The 26,281-nt window shown below is 38.1% G+C and overlaps 1 protein-coding gene across 1 annotated transcript in view; it reads left to right on the top strand.

Annotated features, from left to right (window-relative positions):
• Positions 1-23,011, top strand: part of rspo2 (R-spondin 2) — a 61,354-nt gene extending 38,343 nt beyond the window's left edge. The window contains exon 5 of the mRNA XM_084385414.1: positions 22,091-23,011. Within this exon, the coding sequence (XP_084241540.1) occupies positions 22,091-22,212 (122 nt within the window). The 3' untranslated portion in view covers positions 22,213-23,011. The remainder of the gene's footprint in view (positions 1-22,090) is intronic.
• The last annotated feature ends 3,270 nt before the right edge of the window (positions 23,012-26,281 follow it).

Raw genomic sequence — 26,281 nt, 5'->3', positions numbered from 1 at the left:
CCGATCACTCAAACCACTTAAAGGTAGGGTAGGTAATCATTTTTCTAAAAAAAAAACATTCCAAATTTGTTTAAACTGTCTTTATATACCAATACATAATTAAAATGTAAGTACTCTGAAAAAGAAAATATAAAAATCGAGTGACTGTAGACCTTTTAATCTGCAATAAACACAGCTCATTATTTCCATTCACTCCCACCCCCTCCCTTCTGAGCTCCTTCCAAAGCCACGCCCCCAAAACACATGAACGCGCGACGCCAAACGCTCAGGCTGGAACAAGACGCATTTATTACCTGAGACGAGTGGAGAGGAAGGAGCGCAGTACATACAGTGACATCATGTCAGAATCACATGTAATAAAATACCTAACTTTATCACTATGAATATAAACAAATAAGATTTCTTTTAGTAGGCTACTCACTATCAAGCTAGCATATCGATAATGGTAAAGTTTCATTCGGTAACGAGCTATATTTATAAGGCAAAACTAAAAACAGGTTGCATTGATACACGTTTTTCCATTACCATCAGTTACACTGTGATGAAGGTGAATTTCGTGTAAGATTCATAACATATACGGTGTTTTGCATGTAAGAGTTTCCATGATGAAAACATTGTTGACTCTAATGAAGACTAACGTACACTCCGAGTCCGGAGACAAGTACCGCATCGTCGGTTCGAGGACAGGTCCGGGGTTGAGGGCGAAGCAGAGGAGGTCGTTCAAGAGTGCGGGCAGGGTCCGAGGAAGTAGTTTTTGCCTTGTTTGCCTTCGCTGACTGCATATGCAGGTGCTTTGAGCTGAATATTTCCGGGAACGGTGACATGTGATGAGTGCACGCAGGGCAGCGCGCGCAGTGGGGCTCGGGGCGGGCACGAGACATGAAGGCATCTGATTGGTTCTTTACATTCGCACCGAATGGCAGTGATTGGTCAGAGTTTTTACTGTCCTGCAGCTGCTACAGAGGTCTGATTTTTTTCATTCCTTTTTCTAAACACATAATGTATTGACTACTATCAGGATGGAAGGACCATTTCACCCAGTATAAAAAAAAGTGTTTCTGAACAGGAACACCTACCCTACCTTTAAGGAGGCGTTTTGAGTCGCATTCCAAACGAAACTGGACAAGTGTAAATGCATCTGGTTGTTAAAAGCACATATATGCAATTTTTACTGCTCCCAAAATGGTAAAATAAATAAATGTGTGTGTTATACCGGCTCCTGTAGGCCAGATTTGACAGCACTACTGCAACACGCATGTGGGCCGCCGCTGATGAGTAGCTGAGTAAAACTGAAAGTTCGACGTCGCATCCTGAAGCTCAACACACCCTTATCTTAATTAAAAGTAGTGTGACTAAATTATCTCACCAGTACTGATGCCACTCTCTCTCCTATTGCAGTCTTTGATCTTGAAATTAACTGATTATAAATAAAATGCAGCCCATACTATCTGTTGCTTTCTCTGACGTGAACACCGTTAAATTAGCATATAGAGCGTGAATTAAAGATCGGATTTATATTTGTTTTGCGTAGGAACATTTATGTGGCCAAGTGTGAATTGAACAGTTTTAACAAATCGGATCGCTATCTGATCAGTAAAAACGCATGTAATAGGCCCTTTAGATATTCATGTGCTGTTCTATAGAAATAATGATGTTATGGTCATTGTCTTGCATAGTGCAGGTACGGCAGATAAAATATTGTGCATGGGTGACTAGGAAGTAGCCAAAGCCTTTGTATAAGGATATGGGCGCTTGGTTTAGAGTCTTCATTAAACGAGAGGCCATGATAACATAGCCCCCGACTAACCTCTTACATTACACTGGATTCCAAGGACTTTACCAATAAGTCCCTGAATGCTACCTAATACGACAGCTTTGCTCTGCAATATAACAAATTACTTTGTGAGACATAAATAGGATTACAGCCAGACTATAAACATGTACGCATGTGTAAGTTTATGTATGCCCTGCTGCCAAGCAAATTGCTCTACATGAGAAGAAAAATGAGGTAAAAGGTGACTGTAGGGGAGTGTGCTAGAATACAACCCTGTTACCGTAATGCACATAACATTAGATACTAGACACCCGCTTGTGGAAATCAGTATAAGATTACGTAACAGCAGACTTTGCAGATTGCTATGGATTAGACAAAGGCAGGAAATATGAGATGGTAAATAACATCAGAGGAGTTATACATGTGAATATATTTTTGTATTGTTTATCTGATCATCCAGCTTCCGTTTCTTCGTGCTTAAATGTCGCCGGACGTCATTTACAGACCCTAGCTTGAACTTGACGCACAAGCGACTTAAGAAAAGATGAAAACATCTGGACACCAGTAGCTTAAAGCACTCACATGCACCAGTGCAGAAAGCAAAAGCTTGTATTATCATTTTGTCTGCGTCCATTGCAAATCTGTTTTTACTTCCGTTTCCTGGTCAGTACATCTACCTTGGTTTGTTTCGCCAACTGTATAGTGTAAATGCAGATATCGGATATGGGTCACTTTTAAAAGAAGGAAATATAAATTTAAAAAAATCGGATGTAGTCACCAAATCCAAATTGGGCAGTGAAAATGCGGCCAAAGTAACTTTGCATGTACATGCCAACTTATTCTAACCCTAACAACTTACTAATACTCTTGACATGAGAGTTAGTTGACATATAGTAGACTATTGAAATACAATTTAAATAGTGTAAATTGTTAATGACACCTTATTCATTAAATACTGTTAATTGATTTTGTCTTTTTATAAGTGTTACCAAAAAAATCATAATTTAAAATGAATTTATAAATCTGATCTTTACATTACATAGGGAAGAACATTACAGATATAGTGCTGTCCATTTCCCAAACAAATGAATCTTATAAAACAGATTTTTTTTTTAAAGTATCAAACTCTTTGAGATTGGTTTGAATGAATCAGATAAAATGAACTTTGAATTAACGTATTGCTGACTATTGTTGAATATCACCATCGTTCACTTTTCCATTTAGGATCTGGGAGTCGGTTGCCGGGCCGACGCTCTCCCAGCAGGCTAGACGGCCTCTTTCTGGCAGCGTGACGGGACTCCTCAGGGTGGTGTATAGAGTGGGCTGTAAACACAATTTATTAATAGTCGCCCGGCTGTTCGCGAAAATGAAATGCCTGCTGAGCTCTAGCTTTCACCTAACCAAGCCCCTGTCATCAAATCAACTGACTGACCAGCCACACTAGAGAGAGAGCAATGCTAAGACAATTCTGCCATGAAATTGCTCTGTAGAGTGATATTCCAGCAGGGAGCGTCTGTCTGTAGAACTGCTGTTCTGTGGATAGATTTTCCTTCCTTCCTGGAGCAAAGGATTTCCACAAAGGTTGTTAGCCCTCTGCCTTTTTGCAACCAACAAGCAGCAGGTTACTTAATGTCAATTGTATTAAATGTTGTGTAAACAACTTAGACTCTTATTGCCTCCATTCATCTCCCTAATCCTAGTAGTAATTCCCTAAGATTGTATTTGGTGTGACTGAGGTTCAGACACAAACACGACATTGAGACTTATTGGATAATTTTTCTGTTCGTAGCAAAGCGGCTTTCAGATTCTCAGACAGCTAGAAATTGTGTATTGAATGACATTTTGGTACACTCATAACCACGTCTGCGCCACTTATGAGTGGCTCTATCGGGGGGAAAAAATGTTACTTCAGGAACAAGTAAGACTCCATAGTGCAATGATATGCATGCTCAACTTCTCGTAACGATTCTCTGTGGTTTCTAGATTCTATAGCTCAGGGCCAAAGAGCCTTGCATGGTGCAATTGATTTCCCATTTTTGAAACAGGAGAAACATACCGTTTTTCCTATATGCCCTGATATCTGTGACAGTTCCTTGTCCTTCTTGGGTTGCTCATGATCGTTTCTCACTCCTAAATGTATCATTTAGACACTTTGGCTTCTTGCAAGAGTTTTACGCTATTCAGAATTCAATTGAGAATGCCTTTAAAATTTAAATTAAATTAATACATTTGATTTGAATTGAGCTTGCAAACAGGTAGCAAACCATTGCGATTCGAACTTGACGTTTGATGTGCTGTAAACCTGTGTGGCCCTTCTGTGGAACACAAAGAAAGATATTTTTAAAAATGTCTCAGTGTTTTTTGTCCTTTCAATGAAAGTCAATGGGGTCCAATATTGTTTTGTACTAGAGGTCTTCGGGACAAGTTTTGAATTGCTGAATGCTGGTGCGGGAGGGAAGATACTGATGTGTGCAGAGGAAGCAGGAGAAAAAAAATTAAACACAAAAAAGATCTAAAAATGAAAATAAGAGTTACTCAAATTTAATGTTTTAAGGTACAGAATGTTATATGTTAACGTCTACTGTCTATTCGCTTATTAACAAATAAGTGTTTTACAGGCACAGGGGTGGACATGTTTCTCAGTTATATGTCTTCCTTTTTCCTACTTAGACAAATGTAACAGGGTGAGGTCAGAGGCATCATGTCTGTGTGGGAATTGAAAAAAGATAGCCTATAACACCAGAGTGAGACTGAAACGGGACTAAAAAAATAAATGTAGATCTGTACCTGCAGGATTTTGCGAGTTTTAACAAAGCATAAAAGTTGGGGGCGGGAGCAGGAAGAAATATAGACGCAGGAGTGAAAAATGTATCCTGTGCAAACCACTATTTTGGATCCCATTGACCTTTAATTGACCCCATTGACCACTTGCAACGCCAAGGTCATGGGTTCGATTCCCAGGGAAAGCAAGAATTGATAAGAATATAAAATGTGTACCTTGAAATGCAATGCAAGTCGCTTTGGATAAAAGCGTCTGCCAAATGCATAAATTTAAATGTAAAATGTAATGTATGGACAAAAAAAAAAGATGAAACATTCTTCAAAATATTATCTTTTGTGTCTCTTTATGTTGTTTCAATTTAAATGCACCACAGGGCCTTAAAGGAACAGTATTTCACCCCCTCTGTATACTTCTGTATGGCTGGTGTGACATTAAAGCTCTCTAGAATTTTGAAACTAATACTCCCTTTAGAAGTTGTGGGGAGATCAGTGGCTGCAAAGGCGCTATTTGCCTTCCCGTCTTCGGATTAGGATGGAGCTCCACCCACCCCCCCCCCCTAAATCCTCTGCTTGTCAGTCCAGGCCAGTCTGGGAGCCAGATGGAGACTATTGTAAAGTGATGCCCACAGAGGAGTAATTGCCTTTAATCTGTTATTGAGGGAAGCAGGATGAGACCCGCAGCAAGGCATGCCCCTCTGTGCCACAGAGAAAACACTGGCGGAGTTTCGTTTTAATGTGTGCGCGGCTTTGTGTGGCACTGGTGTGTTTATGGTTAGTTAGCGGAGTGAATTTGGGGGCTTGGCAGGATAACCTTGTTCTCCGAGCATTTTAATTACGCTCTATGATCTGACTCGGGGCCTGTGTTTAGTTTGGAAAACCAAAAATCCAAATCCATATTTGAACGTCTTCTGAGTGTCAAACATTCCTGCTACAGATGCGAGCGTCCACAGACAAGTAATTCACTTCTTATGCGAGTTCTCTTACACTCGCCCTGTGCCGAGCGCCCCTCCAAAACAAATAGCGGACGCCTCTCGCCACTGCTGCCGAGAGTGTGTGTTTGCACTTATTTATTTAATAACTGTCAGGCTGCCTTGCGCTTCCCACTAAAACTTGGGCCTCTCGCAGGAGAAAGTGATCCGCAGATGACGACTCCCGATGAGATCCTGACTCGGTGTTGAAATTCAGGAATGATAAATGGTGTATTACGTCTGGGTAATACTGCGGGCTATCATTGGATAGAGCGGGAGCGCAGCGTGCGCTGTTTTCCCAGGGCAAGAGGAGCTCACTAATTGGCTGCCGTGTTGGGTGATTATCCGTGCCTTGCGCCCAGGTCTGTTGTGACTGGTGTGCCAATGGACTAATCTTTCTTTAATTAGCTGACTCCGCAGGACTGACTGGCCGCTGTTTCACAGCCAACTCGCTTTTCTGCATTCACACCACAGCTCCCACACTTTTCCCAGCTACCTCTATACCAGGGGTGCCCAATCCTGCTCCTGCCGATCGACTGTCCTGCACAGTTCATCTCCAACCCTAATCAAACACACCTGCCTTTAATTTTCAAGTGATCTTGAAGACCTTAATTGGTTGCTTCAGGTGTGTTTGATTAGGGTTGGAGATATAACTGTGCAGGACAGTCGATCGGGGCACCCCTGCTCGATACCCTTTTGGTCTGTTTTTTTAAAGTGTGTATTGCGGCACCGCTAATGTTAATTGGCTCTGTATGATTAATCACTCATTTGTTTCCTGCTCATAGGTCAATTTGGATAAAAGTGTCTACAAAACATAAATATCCATTTAAAGCCTGACTGAAGATGAGGCGTCTGAGATTGGACATCTGGTCCGAGGTCAATAGTAAATGGTGTTTGTCAATAGTTATTGATCCTTAATGATTATTTTTGAATTATTCATAAGAAGTCATTGAGATATTGATATCCCAGCCCATTGATTGCAGTTTTCATGATTTTCGGTTGGCTTTTCTAAAGGTGCCTGATTGCAAGAAATTACTTTCTCTTCATTGTTTAATCTGAAATCAACTACAACATCAACATCAACTTCAACTACGATCTTACTGATTAAGTGATACAGTAACTTACAATTTTTATATGGAGGCCCTTTTCCATTAAAAGAAAAATGTAACTTTTATTGTAATTGTGGCTTCATATCTACCAATTGTGCCATTGTACAAAATAACTATTTCTTAATTTGACTCTTAATTTTTTTTGTGAATTTAAATCTCAAAATGAAACTTTATATTATAATTCTTACTTTGTATCTCAAAATTGTGACTTGATTGCTCATAATTGTGACTATCTCACAGTTTGAATTCAAATCTTACAATGTGACTTCATTTCTTATTTTAAAGTCTATCTCATTATAAACTTTTTTTTTATTTTTTTACTCAAGTGGAAAAGGGCTTCCATAGTTTTGTATATCTACAAACTTTTGAAGTTTTGGAGAATAAGTAATAATCAAAGCAATCTGTCTATCTAGCTTTGCTAACCTGGCACATGTGTAGCTTGCTAACTATCAAGCTTCATGATGAGTCTCAGTCTCACTCCAGAATTTGCTGGATGTTTATCACTGTGTTTACATAGAAAGGTGCTCTCTAACTTGAAAGCCACTTTAAATTGCCCCCTTGATAGCAGAAGATTGCAGCTTTTGAGAATTATAAAAATATATATTCCCTACTGGAGAGACCAGGTCATTCAAGCCAGAAGCCATGTAAAAGTAATAGCTGTCAGTCAGGAGTGCATCAGTTCAGGCAACTTCTCACCTGCTGTACAATTTCTGTGACACCGTCTGCCTAAATGTGATCTCTGAAGAGTTCTGCCAGTGCTAAATCTTCCACAAAGAGCGGAGGTCATTACCAGTAGCCCTGGGCTGTCTTTTCTTCACAGTTACATTCCTTGTAGAGGGGGGAGAGGGGAGTCTCTGATTAACTCCCCACAAAGTGCCCTGCTCCCTGACCAAAATAAATATGGCCCCTGTCATTCTGTCAGCAACTGTCTTCAATATTTGAAATACCCCATGCTTTTATATGGAGAATCCGTCGTCATTCCACAGGCATGAACCATAAACGTGGAGTCCTGTGAAAGAGGGACTGGGGTGAAGGGGATCTGTCTTTCTGCCTGTCTGTCTGTCTGATATGCCTGCTTTTTGTTTTCTTCTTTCTTTCTGTCTTTTAAAAAAAATAAAAAAAGAATAATATTTCATTCAGGGGTTTTCAGTCAGGGGTCTGGGAACCCTCGGTGCTTCACAAAGGGTGTCTGTGAAGAATTTGAGAAATAATTTTAAGATATTAATTATATTTTACATAATGATTTTTTTTTTTTTTTTTTACTCACATCCACCTATTATTTTATTATTTCATTCTGATTTCTGATTATCCTGATTATTATAATGATGATTTAATTCTATTGACAGTCAAAGTTTAAGTATTTTTCATTATCTTCATATCTTGATTTGATCTTTTTATACTTTTGTGAAAAAAAAACAATTGTTAGTTCCAGGTACACTGTAACTTCACAATTACAGAGTATTAATTGGGATTTATTAAAATATATAGCTGTTTTTATATTTTAGGGAAGGGGTCTCTTGCAAAGGGATCATCATATTTAGGGGTCTTTGGCATCAAAACCTTCCTTCCTTCTTTCCTTCCTTCCTTCTGCTTGCATCATGCTCTACCAGTTGAAATGTAGAATAAAGCTGCAGTCCGTAACTTTTTTTGTGTTCAAAATGTACAAAATTATTTTAGATATTATAAGCGAGTCATGAATCCATTTTACCACACCGTGTTTCTGTCTTACCCTGAATCACTAAGGTACACCTATAATAAGTGTTTATATTAAGACTATGTTAGACTGGTTCGGGTCGTACCACTGCCCAGTACCTGCGTGACTCGTCATAGATATAAACAGAGACTGCTAGAGCGCCAAACACAATATACATTCTAGCGACAGTGACTTTCAGCTGTTATTTTGTCTCATGATAGCATCATAGGTTTATCATCACTCGAATTGTTTGCCATTTGAATGTGGCCCTTCTGTCTTCCAGGCGTCTGCATAGCCCACTGCAAGCCCTTCCGCAAGGCCCCACACATGCTTTCATCTCCACAGACACACACAACAGCCATACACACATCACACATGACACATGACAGGCAAGACACTTCCTCCACACTCAACATTCAGCATTCAATAAACATGCATTCATACGTTCCCACACATAAGCACTAATGTATAAGCTCAACTTTTGATAATGTGTATGCTGAGGTTCCGTTTCATGTACCCGCAATATCAGTGGGACACTGGCACGTCTTAGACCACCCCCCTCTTCGGGGCTAGATGGGAGCGGGGTATGACTTTCAACATCTGGTGCACAGTTGCACCAACTCAACCGCTAAAATCTTCGGTCCTCTCTCGGGCATTTTTATTGAGACATCACAGCTTGTAATCAGAGCCTCACGATACTGAGGGAAGCTGTGGCTTCTGACCCACTCACATCCAGCGGCTTGGACCAACGAAATAGACACCCAGACAAAACAAAGTGTCGTTTGCTGCTGGATGCATGTGTTTTTAGGTGTTTGTACATCCAAGCTTGCATACACACAGCAGGGAATAGCCAAAAGAGACTGTGTCAATTTGCAATTGGGTAAATTCAATAAAATAAACAGATGGGTTGCAAATGGGGTCATGCACTATTTGGAACTGAAATGAGAGTTCCTTTAAATTCCAGTGAAATTCCTGAATTGGATTTGGTAACAAACAGAATGCAGAATTGTAATTTGGTTTTAAATGTAAGGAAGTAGAAGGTTTATAGGCCTTTTAATCATTTTAATGTTATGTGCTTTTCTCATTTTTATTTTTTTATTTTTATTGAGCTTTAATTTATTTTAATTTTAGTTTTATAAATTTTAGTACTAAAGAACATCATCTTGAATTTCAGTTAGTTGTCAAGGCAGCATTTCTCATTTTTAAGTTTTTTTTTTAAATCTAATGTACATATTTTACTGATACTTTTGCTGTATTTTAATTAATACAAACTAGCCAATTTTTAGCCAGTTAGCCAGTTCTTCAGTTCTTCAATTTGCACAACTCTTGTTTTAAGTTAAAAATATACCCTCAAATTTCCTATTTAAATGGTGCAGTTGCTCTTGGTTGAAACTGTAGTTTTTCTTTATGCTAAATATATGCAGAATTTATTCAGAACTGTAACTTCAGTATTGCTGGTTTTAGTTGGTTTGTTTGCCTCTCAACGTTCATCCAGAGCCCAAGTCTCCAGTTTTTATACTTAATACCTGGATGTAGGATAAATCCCTGCTACCTCTAGTTACTTTTGGATCTTTTCCCTGACATGTTCCTGTTTTTCTAACCATTGCTGCGGTGTGAAACCCCTGACCCAGTTGGGCCTTGAAAGAGCTTATAGCAGAAGTACTGTAGTAGAACCAGGGGAATTACTGGCACCGGGGCGGCTCCATATAGATGATAAAAGCTGCCAGTTTCACTCAGGTGAGTGGTTTTGGGTTGACAGGAACCTTTGCACCTAGATCCTCCAAACATTAAACACACCTCACAGCCCCACAGGCCCACAGATGCAAGTACAAAAGTTTCTATTGCTCTTCTTTAAAGTTAAGTTGTCTCGAAAGGCTACAAGCACACCATTTAGACACATGAAAGCTGTTTGAAGGGAATTTTATAAATTGAGGTAAGGAAAGGAAAGCAGGCGTGACGCCCTTGACTTGAAGCATTTCACAGAGGGTCCCTGCCCTCGAAAACACACGCTTACACACTACTCTCTTCAGTTTTAGTGTGTAAGCCTGTCTGATTTGGCACAGATCGTCTGCCTCATGGGCACTTCCTCTTTATGTAGAAACCCACTTGGTTCCTGGAGACAAGAGGCAGATTTCCTCTCCGTTCCCCATTGGAGATGGAGATTGAAGGCCTTGTTTCTGAAATGAGATATAAAGAACACATCATGCTGCACAATTTCCTCTTACATCCTCCAGAAGCGCCCTTGGGGAGCAAACAGATCTGAAACGGTCGGGTGTATTGCTCAGAAACACATATGGCCCAGACAGGGCTATGACAGGTACTTTCTTGACTCAAGATGTAGCCTAAAGGTTTGCTTTATAGTATGGCTGCACCTCAGTGTGTATTTATATAAGGAACAGATTAGATTGTATGAATTTAACATGGACCCCTGTTTGAAAAGCCCCAGTGGTGACGGCGGCCCCAAATGTTTCCCATAACTCTATACAATAATGAACGTTCACTCTCCTGCCAGGACAACCGCACATAGGGGTGTAAAATAGTTTTACCTCTGCATCCATATGTACAGTACATGACAAAATCTGAAGTTTGGCCCCTGTGTAAGGGAGCTACGATGTTCTCATTTGCCATGACGCACACACTTATTGGCTGTACTTCCCATCACCCACAGCACTCGCAGGAAATGCAGCTTCAGGAGTGAAATCGAAAACAAATGTTCCATCAAATAGTTCGTGTAATTTTAGTGTGACGAGGTCACATCCTTGGCGGAGCTGTTTAATTTTTTTTCTTATTTTTCCTTTTGTTCCATTTTCAGAACAAACATGAAAATGAGCTTTTAAACGTACAGTAATTGTACAGTTGTGCACTCCTGGAGCAAGCGAAAAAAAGTGATGGATTCCAGGGACGAGATTTTTTCCTGTTTGTATGCATCAGCAATGATAGAAGCCTTAATCATGGGCTATTTATAGCAACTGTTGTCGTTCATATAAACAAAAGGTGTTCTTAAACATTCCGAGATGTTAGTCACAAAATGCCTGGGCGATCAGTTCCTTTCCTCGCAATCCGACGATGGCTGATTTGATAAGAACCACTCCTAGTATCTCATTCCTTCGTTCTATCAGCACAAAACAGATGTTTACGTAAATCTGACAGATCAAAGCGCCGCGCTGAAGTTTTGAATACGCTTAAGCGAATCCAGAAAAACGGAATAGTTTTACCTCGGCTGCAGCTGTCATTTGCCTTATCAGAAATGATGCATTCGTGAAACTGTGGCATGTGACACAAATTATAAATATATGGTATTCCCTTGATCTTTTTTATCATCCTACTGCCGTTTTCTCAGTCCTGGTTGGTAATAGTCCATTGGATGCTTGCTAAAATAGCACAGAGGTTCTCTTTGATAAAGCTGTGGAAGCTGTTTATGTCGTTCGTCAGAAATGTAACATAACATTTAGGCAGTAATTAAATGAAACTAAAGCTAATTACGCCTCATTTTCTGAGGGACTCAAGACTTCAGCTCTATGTACTTATGCCCAGATGTGGGGGTGAGTCAGGCAGTGAGATAGGAGACCACAGAAGCTGTTTTGCAGCCTTCTATATGGGTTTGCGGTGGCAGGCATATCAGCTTCTGTGTGTGGCGTAGAGGGCAGCTGGTATGGCTGTGGTAACTCATAGTGGACATCATTCAAGTCTGCAGGTGATTGACGGAATTCTGAATAGAATGATAGCTCAACATATTTTTAATCAGACTACACAGTAACATTGGTCAGAATAATTCATCTGCCTTAATTACCATCTCTAGTGATTGACTAAGGATTTCTTTAACGTTCTGCCTGGAAGCAAAGCCGTCATGATGCCAAACCCATCATGGAAGAAGAAGCTGTCGTGTTTACAACTGTGACAATGAGCGCTTATCAGGATCATCTAAATGCTGGATTTTCAAAAGTATGTGAAGTTGACATCATTAGCCATGTTTCCATCCATTATGGGTTATCGCATACAAAAAACGCTGGATGGAAACACCAATATGCGCATAAAAAAAGTCGGATACATTTTTTTTTTGTCCGCTAAGAAAACATGCGCATAAACTGTGATGGAAACACAATTACCGAATAAATTCCTCGATGCGCATGGGACGGCATAACTGGACCAAACCAGCGGGATCTTTTTGCACAGCATCTGAAATGCTGTTTTGGTAGTTCTGAAATGCCTGAACAAAGTACAGTATGTCGTCAAAGCGGTTCAGTAGTTACTGCCAGAACTGTCTTACATGACTGCGTTCTCATACAGCAGACATCCAAAAGCAAGATAACATGATCGGTTTATTGCGGTTTATTTGTCTGTAACTCTATCTTGTTTTCAGGGTCGTTAGAGTTTTACAGGAAAACAAGTCAAAACTATTAATTCATTATTTTTATCATAGCTCCTATTATGTTTTGATTAAATGCAGGCTGGATCAGCTGCCTTGCAGTTAGAGATATTTAGCTACAGTGCTCATGTATCACGATCATTTACGGCCAATCATTTACGATATCTATGATCAATTAAGTTACAAAAAATACATTTTATCCATCATTTTATTCATCAGTCTTAAAACCAGCTCTGATCTGGGAAAAGTCTGGACACATTATTTGTATTGCATTAAAGATAATGTGTTCAGACTTTTCCAGTTCAGCTCTGGCCCATGACCTGATAACTGTGCAGTAACCACCAGATAAATCACTGCAGTCATGCGTGTTTTTGTGCTAAAGATGATGATCTAACGGCAGTGGACATATCATCGCGGATATCTTCAAAGAACCAATGCGGTACACTCACCTGCTCCTTAATCTCTCTACACTTCTACAGTTGCACAGATTCAAGACAATAATGACCCACCTAATCTCAACATTAGCTTTGAGTTCGGAATGTATGTGTTTTAAATCATTCCTTCTGATAGTAAGCAGAGCTTCAGAGGGAGAGAGAGAGAGGAGGGGAGAGAAGTATGATCCAGAGTAACCTTGTTAGGCTAAGAGACACTGTGCAGAGAAGCTTCTTGTCAGCTGGTTAGCAAGATGGACTTCTACCAATAAAGGATCGTCTTCTCAGGGCAGTGTTGGGGAAGCTGCTTTGAAACGGTGTATTAAGCTACAAGCTAATCATAATTTACAGTAGTTCAGCTACAGTTAAGATACACTTTTTTGAAAAAGCGTTTAGCAATACTACAAGCTTGGATGTTCAGATATTCATACAATAAAATATTCTGGGGCCCATGCAAGTTTTGTGAAAATGATCAAAAATGATCACTGGTTGGCTGGACACTTTTTTTCAAAAACGCTCAGAATGAAAAGTCATTTCAACTTAAATTATATTAAACTGACTTAAATCGAGTTGAATCTCATATAATCTATACAACAAAAAGTTTAAATTGCTTAAAGTTTTTGGATGAGTTAATGTAAAAACATGTTGCCATGACTTAATATGTTTTATTATTTATGTTGATGTTAATGTAATGATTTTAATGTTTGTGTTATTAGTTAATTTTCTATTTTGAGGGTTATTTAAATTGTTATTATTTGATGCATGTATTAATGTTCTAATATATATAACCTATAGAACAACCTGGTGTAGCCCATGCCTGTTTGAAGATGAGAAATGACGAAATAAAGCAAATTTAAACTTGACAATTTCATTTGAAATACAATATAGTACCACGATAATATTACACTTGAACATAAAATGAATTGCAGGGACTTGAATCAATTAATCTTTATTTGTAATTCATCTGATAATAAGCATAGTTTTTATTTTATTTTCTTTTTTTACTGATTTTCTTTTCTTTTTTTCTTTTTATCTCCTAACATCTGAGGAATAACTGTTGCTATGAGGATAATACAAGATACAAAACACACAATTAAATTTGGTTAATTACAACATTAATTGCACCAGGGCATTAGTTCTGACCTTTAAAAAAAAAGGCATAATCCATAATTAGCTTAATTTATTTAGAAACATGTCTTTATGACTTATGAGACCGGTAAAACGGGATTGCAGTGGGGGGTTTTGCGCTGAAATGCTGTGGGTAAAACTGATGCAACAGTTCAGTGAATTCCCCTCCTGTGTTCTGCCAGGTTCACTGTATCTCCTTCCAGACACATTGTCCACAGTGTAAGTCAAGGGGAGCAGTTTGCAGTTACGCATCTCTTCACAGCATTATAAATGTATGTGTTAGGAGGCCCTTAATGGCTGCTAATCCAATTTCTGCTACTGAAATCAAATCTCGCTGGCGCCAGTGGTCCTCTCCTTCACTCACAAATAATGACTCTGCGTTTGGTGTCTTTATGAAAATGATGGACCATCAAAAGAGCAGCTTTATCATCTCTTTCTTCCACAAGAAGCATCGTACCCTGGTTTCCATTTTGCGTCTTTCCTCCTCATTCTCTCTTTAGCTCTTTTTGGGGGGCGGTGGGGGGAGTGGATGAGATTAAGGATCAGCAGAGAAGGCAATTATTAATTGTTGATCCCTTGAAAGATGAGAAGGTTCTGAGCAGAAGAAGAGCCTTCGCAGAGAGGCCCATTTACCGCTCGCTCGTAATGCTTTCCTGAGGTCAGGCATCGATTTCCTTAAACCACATGCTGTGCTGATAAGATTAGGCCTTTCGATTCCTGAACTACTTGAGTCATGCAGATGAAGTCACTTTGGGTTGGATTTTAAGGCTGGAAGGACGTGTTTTCATTTAGTCACGGCCCTCTTCAGCGTCTTTTCGGCAGGTCACTGCCAGGCTCAGATGGAATATGGGGAGTTTTTATGCATGTTCCACTGATTTGGTGGAAAAAAATCTCTAGAATTTGTAAGGGAGAATCCACGGCTAGCCGTGCATTAAATGTTTTTAATGCACGGCGCGTAGGCACAGCTAGCCGTGGATTATCTCGCTTATACCATGCTCATTTGCTATAGCAGTGACAACTTAAAGCTGTTATTGATGTTTGCAGTGCAATATTTGACCGTAAGGGTTAAATTGACGGTTATCGTCGTCAGTTGTGGCTCGTTAGATCTAGCATATTCTGCCCGCTTTGAATCAGACACAGAGATAAAGCAAGTTTACATTTATTTGAATGAATGAATTATAGCATTTATTTGAAATAATTATCGAGAGAGAGAGAGAGAGATTTGTTCCTGCATTCTCTATTTAAACAACAAAGCTGTGTTTAATTACTTCAAAATAGCGATGTAACCCCATTGTTGCTGTGAAATATAACGATTCAGTAGCAAAGCTGTGCTCTTGAATGTTTGTGTGTGTGTGTGTGTGTGTGCGCAATGCGATCTCCGCTCTCTGTGTATGAGACGTATGTGTGTGCTTCAATGAAAACAGCGTATTAATATAGAACGATATAATTATGAAGAATATGATTAAACTGACCTGTGCATTAAACAGTTTTATTGCACACCTTCCAGCCAATCAGAATCAAGTAGTCAGACTCACAATGGTATAACAATTAAAGTATAACACTTTTTTTATTTATTTTTTTATGAAAGGGTTAGTTCACCCAAAAATGAAAATTCTGTCAGTAATTACTCACCCTCATGTTGTTCCATTCCCGTAAGACCTTCGTTCATCTTCGGAACACAAATTAAGATATTTTAGATTAAATCTGAGAGCTGGATCACTCCTCCATAGGCTTCTAAGACATTATAACTCGCTGGCCCAGAAAATGTATTAAAGACATCGTTAATATAGTCCAAGTGACTCCAGTGGCTCAATCTTAAGTTTATAAAGCGACGAGAATACTTTTTGTGCGCAAAAACAAACAAAAATAACGACTTTATTCCACTATTCATTTCCTTCTCTCTGGGCCTCGAGTTTTTTCACGTGGTGTTTTAGCGCAGCGCGTCTGTGTTGTACGTCACACGCATCACACACATGACCAGCGTCGCCCAATAGTGAGCCTACGTGGTGACGTGTAACAGACGCGCTGCGCTAAAACACTACGTGAAAAAACTCGAGGCCCAGATAGAAGGAAATGAATAAGCCTATGGAGGAGTGATCCAGCTCTCAGATTTAATCAAAAATATCTTAATTTGTGTTATGAAGATGAACGAAGGTCTTACGGGAATGGAACAACATGAGGGTGAGTAATTACTGACAGAATTTTCATTTTTGGGTGAACTAACCCTTTAAGGAGAAGCCTTTTCAAATGAAGCATAACAGGAATATATTTTTGAATCATTGTAAATGATCAACATTACTGTATGTTGTTCTTTTCAGCCCATATTATATTATATTATATTATATTATATTATATTATATTATATTATATTATATTATATTATATTATATTATATTATATTATATTACGGTATATTATATTATATATTTAACTATTATCATGTATTTATTTGCATTTGGTATAAAATGATTTAAAATAAGTTATATATATATAATTTAAAATATATTATAAGTTTATAATAATTATTATAGTAACCATTATTAATAATTGAGCACCAATAATAATTGACTATAATTGATCACTAAATCAGCATATTAGAATGATTTCTGAAGGATCATGTGACACTGAAGACTGGATTAATGATGCTGAAAATTCAGCTTTAACATCACAGGAATAAATTACATTTTAGAATAAGTAGAAAATAGTTATTTTAAATTGTGACATTATTTTACAATATTACTGTTTTTACTGTATTTTTATCAAATAAATGCAGTCTTGGTGAGCAGAAGAGACTTTTTTCAAAATCATAAAAAAAATCTTTATTCCAGACTGCCAGTGTATACATTTGATCAATTCATGCATTTCCTGGGAATCAAACCCATGACCTTGGTGTTGTATAGTGTCATGCTGTATTGGAATGGCTATTTGAGCTACAGTTTCACAAGCATGTGATTAGAGTTTTCATCTTGATAATACCATTTCAAGCTTAAAAAAAAAAAAACCTATATGAAATGATGTATTATTTGATGGCATGAAAGAAAACAAACGCATGCAGTCAGAGCCAGGTAGAGGATTGAAAGGAGAGAGTAACCATGCGCTGAAGGAATTTGTGGTTGGGAGTGGAACTTCCACTCAGTGGTCTACCATTGCCAGGTGTTTCAGCAGATCATATCCATGCGTGTGGCAGAAACCAGGAGAAGAAAGGAAGTTATGAGGAAATCACACGGATGTACACTACAGAATGTGTTTCAACTTACACCTGTGTTCTCTTTGCTTTGCTTTCCTTTCTTGACACTCGTACACTCAGGGGAAAACTCTCTCTTTTGTTGCCAAGGAGTGGTAATCAATTTTCCGTGCAGATATCGGAACATTAGAGCGCACACTAGTTCACTGTTTCTGATTAGCACTAACTTGTTTATTTGTTTGATGCTGAAAGTCATGTAAAACTGAGTGTCTTTTGGCAGATGCTTGTTTTATCTACAAAAGGAAAGCAATCAGTGTTGGAAAGATTTCTTTTTTTAAATTCCACAAAAAAAAAAAAAAAAAAAAGGAAAAATTAACCAGTGTTTATAGATAAAAAAACCATTCTGGCATGTTTGCGTTCAGCCTTCCCAATCAGAAATGCTAAAAACACATCAGTTTTTCCCCTCACTTCTCTCCGCGGTAATTCAAACTGTGGGGTTGTAGCGAAAGGCAGTGTTGTCTTGACCTCACTCTGTGAACCTTGCTAATTAAAGTTGGCAATTAATTGTTAATATTAGATCAAAACTGCAAACCCAGTCCTAATTCACAAAATCATACACCTGACATCAATTCAGGTTGAGGCACAGTGAGGCGAGGATGCAGACATCTTGATATGATTTTCCATTTCATGCATTGTTTTGACCTGCACAGACATAAAGCTTTCAGTTAGTTTTGGTTGCCCTCTAGCTGTCAGTTATGAAATGTTATGAAATTTCCAACATAATTTTTTCAGAATTCACAAATGAATGATGATTTGAGCTTCCAATGGGATGTGTAATTGAAAGCTGTTACTTGTAGGAAGTTCTACGTGACCCTGTTTCTTGAGACAGGCATTTCTTAGTCAAATTTGCAGTGTTATTACAATTTTTAAGGTGGAACCAGTCAAAAAAAAAAAAAAGAAGGAAACCCGGTTTACTGTATTCTGACCATGGTAAATATAGTACTGTCATGAACTATAGTATATAATAGTCTGTCTTACTAAATTACTTGTAGTAATCAACACACTTATGAACTGTAAAGAACTTGTTGAATGACAATGATGTCAAAGAAAAATCCAAAACTTGAAATTACATTTTTAAATGAATATGTTCCATTTTTAAATGCACAATAGAAAATGAGGACATTTTCAAGGACACTTCCAGCTTGTATCATTTTGCAAACATTATGAGAACGTTAGTCACATTGAAACAAGTTCAACCTGTGTTTTGAGCGCACGCCATCGTGTGAATCGTGTGCACGAGCACGTACGACGGCCTTACGTAAACATATCACCAGAATGATTGACACTTAGGAGGACCAATAGTCTTGATGATCCACCCGGAAAAAGAAAATCCTCCGCTATACCTTTAATGTTACTGGAAGAACATTTGTTCATAACTTTGAGAGAACCTTGCCAGAAACCTTAGCCAAAGTTCTGAGAACATTCCCTGGGATCTAACTTATAATGCCTTTGACAAATATTTACTACAATACTCCTTTAGAAGAACCCGTCCTTTTGAATGATGTCTTTGAAATGATTTGATCAGCCATAGACGCATAGCCTGAGGTTTAGTTCTCTTTTAGGTAATCACACTGCTCTCCACTACTATAAACAGAACTTAATGAGACAGGATATTGTTCTAATGGTTGGGAGGAAAGAACATATGTGCTCTGGCCTGCAACATACTGTAGGACTTTTTAATGTAGACCTCTGCTCTTTACTGCCATCAAACTGCACCCCCAAATTGATCGCATTGCAGAGTAGACACTGTTTATAAAGCATGCAGTTTTGAATCAAAATGGCCTCTTAAAATGGAAAACGAAAAGATATTGCCTGTGGTCATTATGAACTTGCATACTGTGCCTGAATAAATCCATTCTAGCTCACTTGGAGCAATTGAAAGCGACATTTATCGAAGAGGTTCAACGGTTTCGCTGTTGCTGTAGTTTTTATGTGAGGCGCATGGAGATTCGGTTCAGTGATCTCAGACCCCTAGCTCTTTTTCGAGGCGTTTCTGAAGGCATAACGAGCCGTCGTGTAAAGACAACATTTTTGCATTGTGCCAAATTGCGAGACCGCAAGAAATAAGTCCCAAAAATAGAACGATTGTATTAATTGCAGGAAATTGCCGGTGGAAGATTACGATTTTTTTTTTTCTTTTCTCGTGCCACCAAAAGAGAGCATTTTCTCAGGGTTGTTTCCACTTAAGAAAATCATTTTCTTAAGAATTCACATCGTTGGGGCTGGGAATGGCAATCGGGCAGCTGCGAGCGAGCCAAGAGCTGGGACGGCGTTTGAGAGAGAGGCCCACTTGAGATAAAGTCACCACACATTATGCAGTCTTGCCTCATTTTGTGGTGCTAAATGGCCTGAACAAGTGCAATAATAAGACTGTGAGCCAGGCCTTGAAATACAACTATAGAAAGATTCTTTTCTGCCGCCTGTATGTGAACCGTAGCACAGCTAACGGAGAATGTGTGCCAGATCGGGATCCAGATACCACCCGGCATCCAAGTCTGACTCGTTTTTCCCCTGCTGACAAATTTTCTGTGCCTTTCAGTCACACTTTCTCCTTCGAACGTTCACACACTCACACACTCAATCATATGCACCTCGTTATCTTATTTGCCACTGTTGGATTTAGCTAGCCACCCTTCGTTGTGTGCGATATGCCACACAGTCTTTCCCAGAATGCTTTGCCTGCGACACCTGGCTTGCATTAATTCTGGTCTGAGAAGCCTGGCTGAGAAGCAAACGAGTGTTATGCACTTTGCTCCACTGGAGTGTGAGGAGGGGAGAAGGGGTGAAGAAAGGTTCATTTGATTTGGGGTTCTGCTCGGAGATCTGCTGTCTTTAAACCATTAAAAATATCATTCACAGGCAGCTAAAGGTCTGGCTTGGTATTTTAACCCTTTAACTGTCACTCCATAAAACAGTTAAGAGAATAAAAAAAAAAAACACTTGTATTTCCTTTTTAAAAGATAATTGCGACTTTTTATCTCACAATTGCGAGTTTACATCTCGCAATTCTGACTTTATCAGAATTGCGAGATATAAAGTCAGAATTGCGTGTTATAAAGTCAGAATTGCGAGATATAAAGTCAGAATTGCGTGAAATAAAGTCGCAATTGCGTGTTATAAAGTCAGAATTCTGACTTTTTTTCTCGCAATTGCGACTTTATATCAGGCAATTCTGACTTTATAACACGCAATTGCGACTTTATATCATGCAATTCTGACTTTATAATACGCAATTGTGTGTTATAAAGTCAGAATTGCGTGTTATAAAGTCGCAATTGCGTGTTATTATATATAAACTATTCTGAGGTTTTAAAAAAAAGTCCGTCTTTTTTTCCTTAGAATTGGACTTTATATCTCGCAATTCTGAGAAAAGATGTCAGAATTGCGAGATATAAACTATTTTATATAGTTTTTATAATATTTTACTATTTTATAAACAATTATTTTATAAAGTCAGAATTGCGTGATATAAAGTCGCAATTGTGAGAAAAAAAAGTCAGAATTCTGACTTTATAACACGCAATTGTGACTTTATTTCACGCAATTGCGACTTTATTTCACGCAATTCTGACTTTATAACACGCAATTGCGACTTTATTTCACGCAATTCTGACTTTATATCTCGCAATTCTGACTTTATAACACGCAATTGCGACTTTATTTCACGCAATTCTGACTTTATATCTCGCAATTCTGACTTTATTTCACGCAATTCTGACTTTATATCTCACAATTCTGACTTTATATCTCGCAATTCTGACTTTATAACACGCAATTGCAACTTTATTTCACGCAATTCTGACTTTATATCTCGCAATTGTGAGATATTAAGTCGCAATTATTTTTTAAAATGTTTTATTCTGTGGCGGAAACAAGCTTCCATAGAAATCATAATGTACAAGAATCTTTTAACTCACTCAAAAGTGTTTTACTTTGAGTGAGTTAAAAGATTCTTGTACTTGTTTTCATTCTAAGCTTTAACAATAAAAAAAAAACTTTCTATTCAACAAATATAAGTATCACAGATTCCATAAAAATATTAAGAAGCACCGTTTTCAATTTCGATATTAATATGACATGTCTCTTGAGCACCAAATTAGCACATTATGATTTCTGAAGGAAATACAATGATTCATACAGTGATTTCTGAAGGATCACGTGACAGTGAAGACTGAAGAAATCCAGCTTTGCCGTCACAGGAATAAATTGCATTAAAATTGCACAAAAAATATATATATAATAACCACTTAATTTCGGGTTAAAATGTGTTGTTGTAACATGCGTTACTGAGATTGTAACGAGTATAATATTTCAAAAAATGGATTATATATTACTGTAATGTAATTACTTTTGTAATGCGCTACTCCCAACACTGAACATGAATATTAATCAACTTCTGTTGCAAAAAAAATTTCTGCTTGGTCTTAAAGCTGTTGTTTTATGCAACCGGAAACTATTTTTTTCTTGATTATTCCTCAAAAAGCCTTTTGAATTTCTAAAAATGGATGTCATAATGTTTGCTACACCCCTGATCACGAATCCGAAAATGAGCGCATCAACAGTTTCTAGAATTAATGTGTTTTTTCTTTGCCATAGGGGGTTCGGGGAAGGGCCACCGGACCAAAGAGCAGAAGAAGAAGTCCAACAAGCAGAGGCTGCGCTTCCGGGCCCAGAACCAACACAGCGACCACCTCGCCTCTGTTCGGGCCAGCCAGTAAAAAAAAAAAAAAAAGAAAAAGACTTTACGATGGAACAAAGACCACAAAGCTGCTAGCCACGCTCCACACACACCTACCCTGATGAAAACACACACACACACACACACACGCATTTATCCACATTCATGTGGTCACACTGTGTCTCTGTGCCTCCTGCTGCTTCCCTCACCGGTGACACGTCCCCCCCGACCCATGACCCCACTGTGATATCATGGAACACTACAGCAGCTGTTCATATAGCTCATATCTCGTCCTATTTGAGGAGAAAGAAGAGAGAGACTGAGCTGGAAGCACAGAAAGCTTGGGCATGGAGACCTGGAGGAGTCGAACGAGCACAGACTGGCGAAAGGAGCAGAAGAGATTGGAAAGGTTACTCAAACGTTTTGACTGATTATGATGCCCTGAAAAACAAGAGAGAGACTTATCTGTATTTATGTACAATTTACAGCATTCCCCTTCCTTAAGAATCAAGGCAGAGGGCATCATGTATGGCCTTTCTTGTCAAATAGGTACTTTGTTTTTCATAGCAATGTTGCAAAACCATGCATAGTTGCGAAATTATTATTCTCAGCACAAGATGTTTACGTCCAGACCGCTTTATGCTTTAACTGTATATTGTGGGTAAGAATCTTAGTTGTTCAACTAGCATGGCCACAAACTCATGTGTACATAGTCGGTGAGTTTATCTAATAAAGGTAACATTGATGATAAATATAAAAAAAAAAACTTACTGTATTTTCAGTATTGACACTTCAGCGTTTAAATTTGTAAAGGGTTATAATACCAGCTACAGTTAAATGAATTTAAAAAGAACAAAAAAGCTAAATAAAAAACATAGCCTTCACATAGCTATTACATTTATATGGTATATAATTGATTTATTTATTGATTTTTTTTTAATTATTATTATTATTATTATTTTTATGTTTGGTGAAAATGATGTCTCTGTACCTGATACTCCTCAGTGCTGAAGTATTCTTTCAACCACTTATAACAATACAAAATATCTCTAACAGTGGAAACCGATTGTGTCCGATTTGCTGGTAAATGTTCCTCAGAAAATCACTGTGTAAACCTGGTTTAACATCTTGTACTTTATGTTGATCACACATCCTGCAGCAGCTGAAGTATATCGTCAACTGATTGATAATGTGTATATTGTGTGCTATTAAAACGCAGTTCATGTTGCACTTGGTGCCGTTGTATACTTTCAGAACCTCGCCAACCTTTCCGTCGAGTCCTGAAGCTCTATTACGTAACATTTGTCATTTCACAGCGCACCAACAGATATGGCCAATTGGCAGCAGAGAATAGGGCCCTTATTGGAATGTGACATCATTCAGAGCAGCTGTAGGCCCTAAGTCTTTCTGACAGGTGCAAATGGCATCACTCCATCCATCGCTACAGGCGCTGCAACCACTTCAAACAACCTCTCAGAACGAAAATGAATAAACATTTTCTTCAGGTAGGTCCAAAACGGTTTAATTTGAGTCACGGACAATTAACCTAGTGCTGTGTGCTGTATAATCGTTGCCTCTGGGGAAAAAAACACACACAAAAAACAAGCCTGATCTTCCAAACGGAGTCCATCATGTACTAAGAGTCGGACAGCAGACGTCCAGATTCTAATGTAGCCTACCTGTGAACCTAGAAATTATTTCCAGACGATAAGAATAAGCATATACAGTCAAACCAAAAATTATTCAGACACCAGATATCATTTTTTATATATTTTTTTTACTAGTGGGTGCAGGACACTATAGTTCATTTATGTAAGTGAGGATAGCAAAGTAAAGTAAACTGTGACATATTATACCCAAAAATTCTTCATACAGTGGACTACCAGTAAAATGTATTTTAAAAAATTGGGACCAAAAATTATTCAGACACTTTGACCTAAAGTGTTTTTTTCTTTAATTGCTAATGCGACCTTTTTACACCACAGACTGAACAAAATTAAGCATTGCTTGGTAATTGGTTAACCTAAATTGGTATTATCTAATTGTGTACTTAAATTTAAGCTGCCAGCCATTCAATCTAATTCATTTGTGAGACAGTCTAACAGAAGGATGGCCAAAACCAGTGAAATAACTGATTTGATAACTCTTGAGTTCTTGTCATATTTTATTACCATTTTCTAAACTGTAGCGAATAAACTGTGATAATGTGAGAAATGTTGAAGGTGTCTGAATAAATTTTGGGTTTGACTGTATAAGTCTCAAACTAACTTTAGAATGAAAACTAGTAGATAATTTATTAATGAAATTAACTTTTTATTAAATAATAATAATAAAAAAAACTAAATTGAATGCTCATTATTGATGTATAGAGTCATATACTCACATTACATTACATTAAATTTGAATTTTATTTAAGTGGGAGGGGGAAAATGGGAAAGTGTGAAGTATCTTTCCACAATTACTGCTTGCATTTCACAATTTTATGCGTTATCCTCATGATTATGTTGAAAGACACCTGGACAAAACTGTTGATTGGATGAGACAAAAAAACAAGAACAACAAAAGCCCATGCTTTAAAACCAGTACAATTTGGGCCTTCTTTGAAGTAGGAATGGGGTCCATAAACTCTCCATGTAGTCAATGTATATGTAAACTTACTGTATAAACACCCATCTGCTGTGGGTTACAAGTTAATGAACTCCTCACAGATGTCACCTCGGGGGCCACACCATCACCAAACCGAACTGGAAACTTACAGTCAAGAAAGAAATATTTAGGCTACCACCAAAAAACAATAAAAAGCTAGGCTACATAATTTTTGCTGTGTGTAGTACAACATTATAATGTAAATTATTTGTCTTCCTTTTTCTCTATAGTTAATCCCAAAACTGGGATTCAACCCATAACCCATAAACTTATTTAGTTTCTTTCAGTCTGCTTTTTATGTACTTCTCAGAAATATCCATTATGTAGGCCTACTTCTCAGAAATATATTTAAAATTACACTTAAGTAAAGTATACATGACAGAAAAGTCAAAGTATGTAGCCCCGCCCCCTATTCAGCGCTTCGTTCGACGCTCGTTGAGTTCTGTCTTCCGGTTTGTAGGCCTATTTCCACAGCAAGAAGGTAAGATCTCACGGATATATGAATGAACCGCTCGTTTTTAAATCTTCTCGGTCTACTGACATTTGTTATGGTATCCGCTTCAAACATTACAATGCTCATGATAACTTTAGTTAGCTCTACAGTTCTAAAAATCCACTTTAGCAGCTAATTGAAGAGGCAACTCTTCAATGGCGATGCCATTGAAATAACAGAGCTAATGTTACCTCAAAAACGGAAGTTCAGAGACAAAATGCTAAAGATGGCTGTGCGCTTGTTTCTCTGGAGCATAAGGCCTAACAGTTATATGTGTACTCAGTCTTTTGATCGAGATCTAACGTTACTTAAAAGTATAATTAAGTATTCTATACTTGGCTTGTAGTTGTGTATACTCTTTGATAGCCTATTGAATAAGGTAACGTTACAATGGCGGTAAAGGTGCATTTTACTTTATTCTCTTTTAATCCATTAGATGGCAAAAAAATAAATAAAAAATAAATCAGATCAGCTCTTTTCTTGACAAACGCTTTTGTTGATGAACATGGAAATTTGGCTGACCTTAGTGATGCTGAACATGGAAATTTGGCTGACCCTAGACTCAACACAATTGCAGCATTGCAGTTTATTCTGGGCTAATTTGATCTAATATTTAATGTTTTTGTTTTTTAAGTCCCCCTGTAGTCAATAATCTGCAGAAACTCAGCTTTGATCACCAAAATGACATACTTAAATGTTTTTTTCCTTGGAAAAATAACTTGAATGAAATTCTACACCCTTGCCTCATTTAGTATTTGCGGATCTATGAATATGCAAATTAGCCCCGCCTCCACTCACTCACACCAGCTCAGAGATTCACTTGTCCTTATTGGTTACAAGGTAGTTTGAAACACCAGCGATTTTAAACAGCGTTTTTGAGACTGTCTTTGGTTCACTGCAGTTTTAAGGAGAAAATACTCAGCAACTTCTGAATTTGCATATGGTTTGTCTTAAAGCATATTAAAAACAC

Source organism: Rutilus rutilus, assembly GCF_951802725.1.
Source record: "Rutilus rutilus genome assembly, chromosome: 17".
NCBI lineage: Eukaryota > Metazoa > Chordata > Actinopteri > Cypriniformes > Leuciscidae > Rutilus > Rutilus rutilus.
This window is presented reverse-complemented; position numbering and strand designations above follow the sequence as displayed.